Consider the following 2,328-nt stretch of genomic DNA (forward strand, 5'->3'; position numbering starts at 1 on the left):
TACCTGTTACCAATTGTTGTTCATGATATCTTGTGGTAAAGTGTCTGTAACTCCTATAGACTCTTAACAATTTCCTTCCAGGAAGCAGAATATTGGTGTGGCCTCTGCTGTATGGAATTCCCTCTTTTTTGAAGGTCATCATAGGGAAACTGAGATATCTAGTAGAGTGATGGAAACTTGAATAGGAATGAAAAAGTGACCAGTCAGATGAGTAGGTTAGAGAGATGGGTATTCATTCCCACCACTGAAACTTGTCAACAGGTAGATTTGTTTCTCAGCTGCCCCATCCCTTTATCTTTTAGTAAAAATAAAGTTAGAGCCATGATTTGTCCCATGCAACTCATGAAAGCATAAGACATGGGAGGGGACATAGGTAAACCTATGGCTGATTCATATTGATGCTTGGTAGAAACCAATGCAATATGGTAAAGCAATTATCCTTCAATTAAAAATAAATAAATTTAATAAAAAAGAGTGATTTAAATGTTGAGATGTGCATGCCTCCAAACACTATGAAGCAGGGGAGGGCGTACATGATTTCTGCCAGTCTGAGACTCTGTCTCATAAATAAAATTCATATAAAAGTGATTTTGTAAGGACAGAGCTGTGTTCCCTACTAATGAACTTTTCTTCTGTTCTCACAGATTTCTGAAGTCGAGAATAGAATGCTGGCTGGAAATGACTCCTTAGTGACTGAATTTATTCTCGCTGGATTCACAGACCGTCCAGAGCTCCAGCAACCCCTCTTTTACCTGTTTCTAGCGATCTATGTTGTCACCGTGGTGGGCAACCTGGGCTTGATCATTCTTATTGGTCTAAATTCTCACCTCCACACCCCCATGTACTATTTCCTCTTCAACCTGTCCTTCATTGATCTCTGTTACTCTTCTGTTTTCACCCCCAAGATGCTGATGAACTTTGTCTTCAGGGAGAATACCATCTCTTATGTGGGGTGCATGACTCAGCTGTTTTTCTTTCTCTTTTTTGTCATCTCTGAGTGCTATATGTTGACCTCAATGGCCTATGATCGCTATGTGGCCATCTGTAATCCCTTGCTGTATAAGGTCTCCATGTCCCATCAGGTCTGTTTGGTGCTCTCTTTGGCTGCATATGTGATGGGATTTGCTGGAGCTTCTGCCCACACAGGGTGCATGCTTAGACTAACCTTCTGCAGTGTTAATGTCATCAACCATTACTTGTGTGACATCCTCCCACTCCTCCAACTTTCTTGTACCAGCACCTATGTCAATGAGGTGGTAGTTCTCATTGTTGTGGGTATTAACATCACAGTACCCAGTTTCACCATCCTAATTTCTTACATCTTCATCCTCACTAGTATTTTTCATATAAAATCTTCTCAAGGAAGGTCAAAAGCCTTCAGTACCTGTAGTTCCCACATGATTGCTCTTTCTCTTTTTTTTGGTTCAGCGGCATTCATGTACCTTAAATATTCTTCTCCTGGATCTATGGACCTGGGAAAAATTTCTTCTGTTTTTTATACTAATGTGGTGCCCATGCTCAATCCTTTGATTTACAGTTTGAGGAACAAGGATATCAAAGTGACACTGAGGAAATCCCTGTTTAAAACCCCGAGGAGAGCTATGTTCTAATTTGAAGAGGCAATATTGTAAAGCAATTCAAGTTTTTATTAGTTTTTATTGGTATTTTTCAAGAAGAGTCTTTGTTTATCACCATGTTACTTCCACAGATTGTGTTATATTTGGAATAATAGACTTGTCTTATTACTTCTGGTCTTATCTCATATTTGTCCCCTGTATTTCTTGTACCTCATATCAGTTTACTGAATAGCAACTTGTTTATAAAAAAAACAAATATGTTGACCTTTTTAAATATAATTTTTTATACTTTGGTCTTCTGTGTTATTCCTACTCTGTACAAATGTGAGGAAGTATAAATCATAGAAATTTAAAATTACACTTTGCCTATCTAAACACAGAAGTGCCAAATACTATAGAAGCATTTTCATGCTTGTTGATAATATTGCTGGTATAAGCAACAGGATTCAATAAATTGTCTTAATATGAACTAGTATATAGCTTAAAGTGCTATCATATTCTCTGATCTGTTCCTTTTGTTCTATGTTTCTTATCAACTTACTTTTTAGTTTTGTCCTTTCTTATTCCCTTGGCAAATTGCAAAATTTGTACCATAGTATCACCTGATTTTGAGAGCCTCCATAAGCCCAGGTCATGTAATACTAAAGAGAATATATGTAGTTCCATCTTTTATTGCCAAAGAAGGCATTAACAGAATACAATTAAAGGAATAATACACATGTACCTTAGGATCCCAGTAAGGGGACTGGCT

General features: G+C 37.5%; 1 protein-coding gene across 1 annotated transcript; it reads left to right on the top strand.

The window, feature by feature from the left end:
* Window positions 1-665: 665 nt before the first annotated feature.
* On the top strand, window positions 666-1,610 carry LOC110147737 (olfactory receptor 8B3). The gene has a single exon (XM_070463004.1). The coding sequence runs from the start codon at window positions 666-668 to the stop codon at window positions 1,608-1,610; it is 945 nt and encodes a 314-aa protein (XP_070319105.1).
* Window positions 1,611-2,328: the final 718 nt, after the last annotated feature.

Source organism: Odocoileus virginianus, unplaced genomic scaffold (genome assembly GCF_023699985.2).
Source record: "Odocoileus virginianus isolate 20LAN1187 ecotype Illinois unplaced genomic scaffold, Ovbor_1.2 Unplaced_Scaffold_19, whole genome shotgun sequence".
In the NCBI taxonomy this organism is placed as follows: Eukaryota; Metazoa; Chordata; class Mammalia; order Artiodactyla; family Cervidae; genus Odocoileus; species Odocoileus virginianus.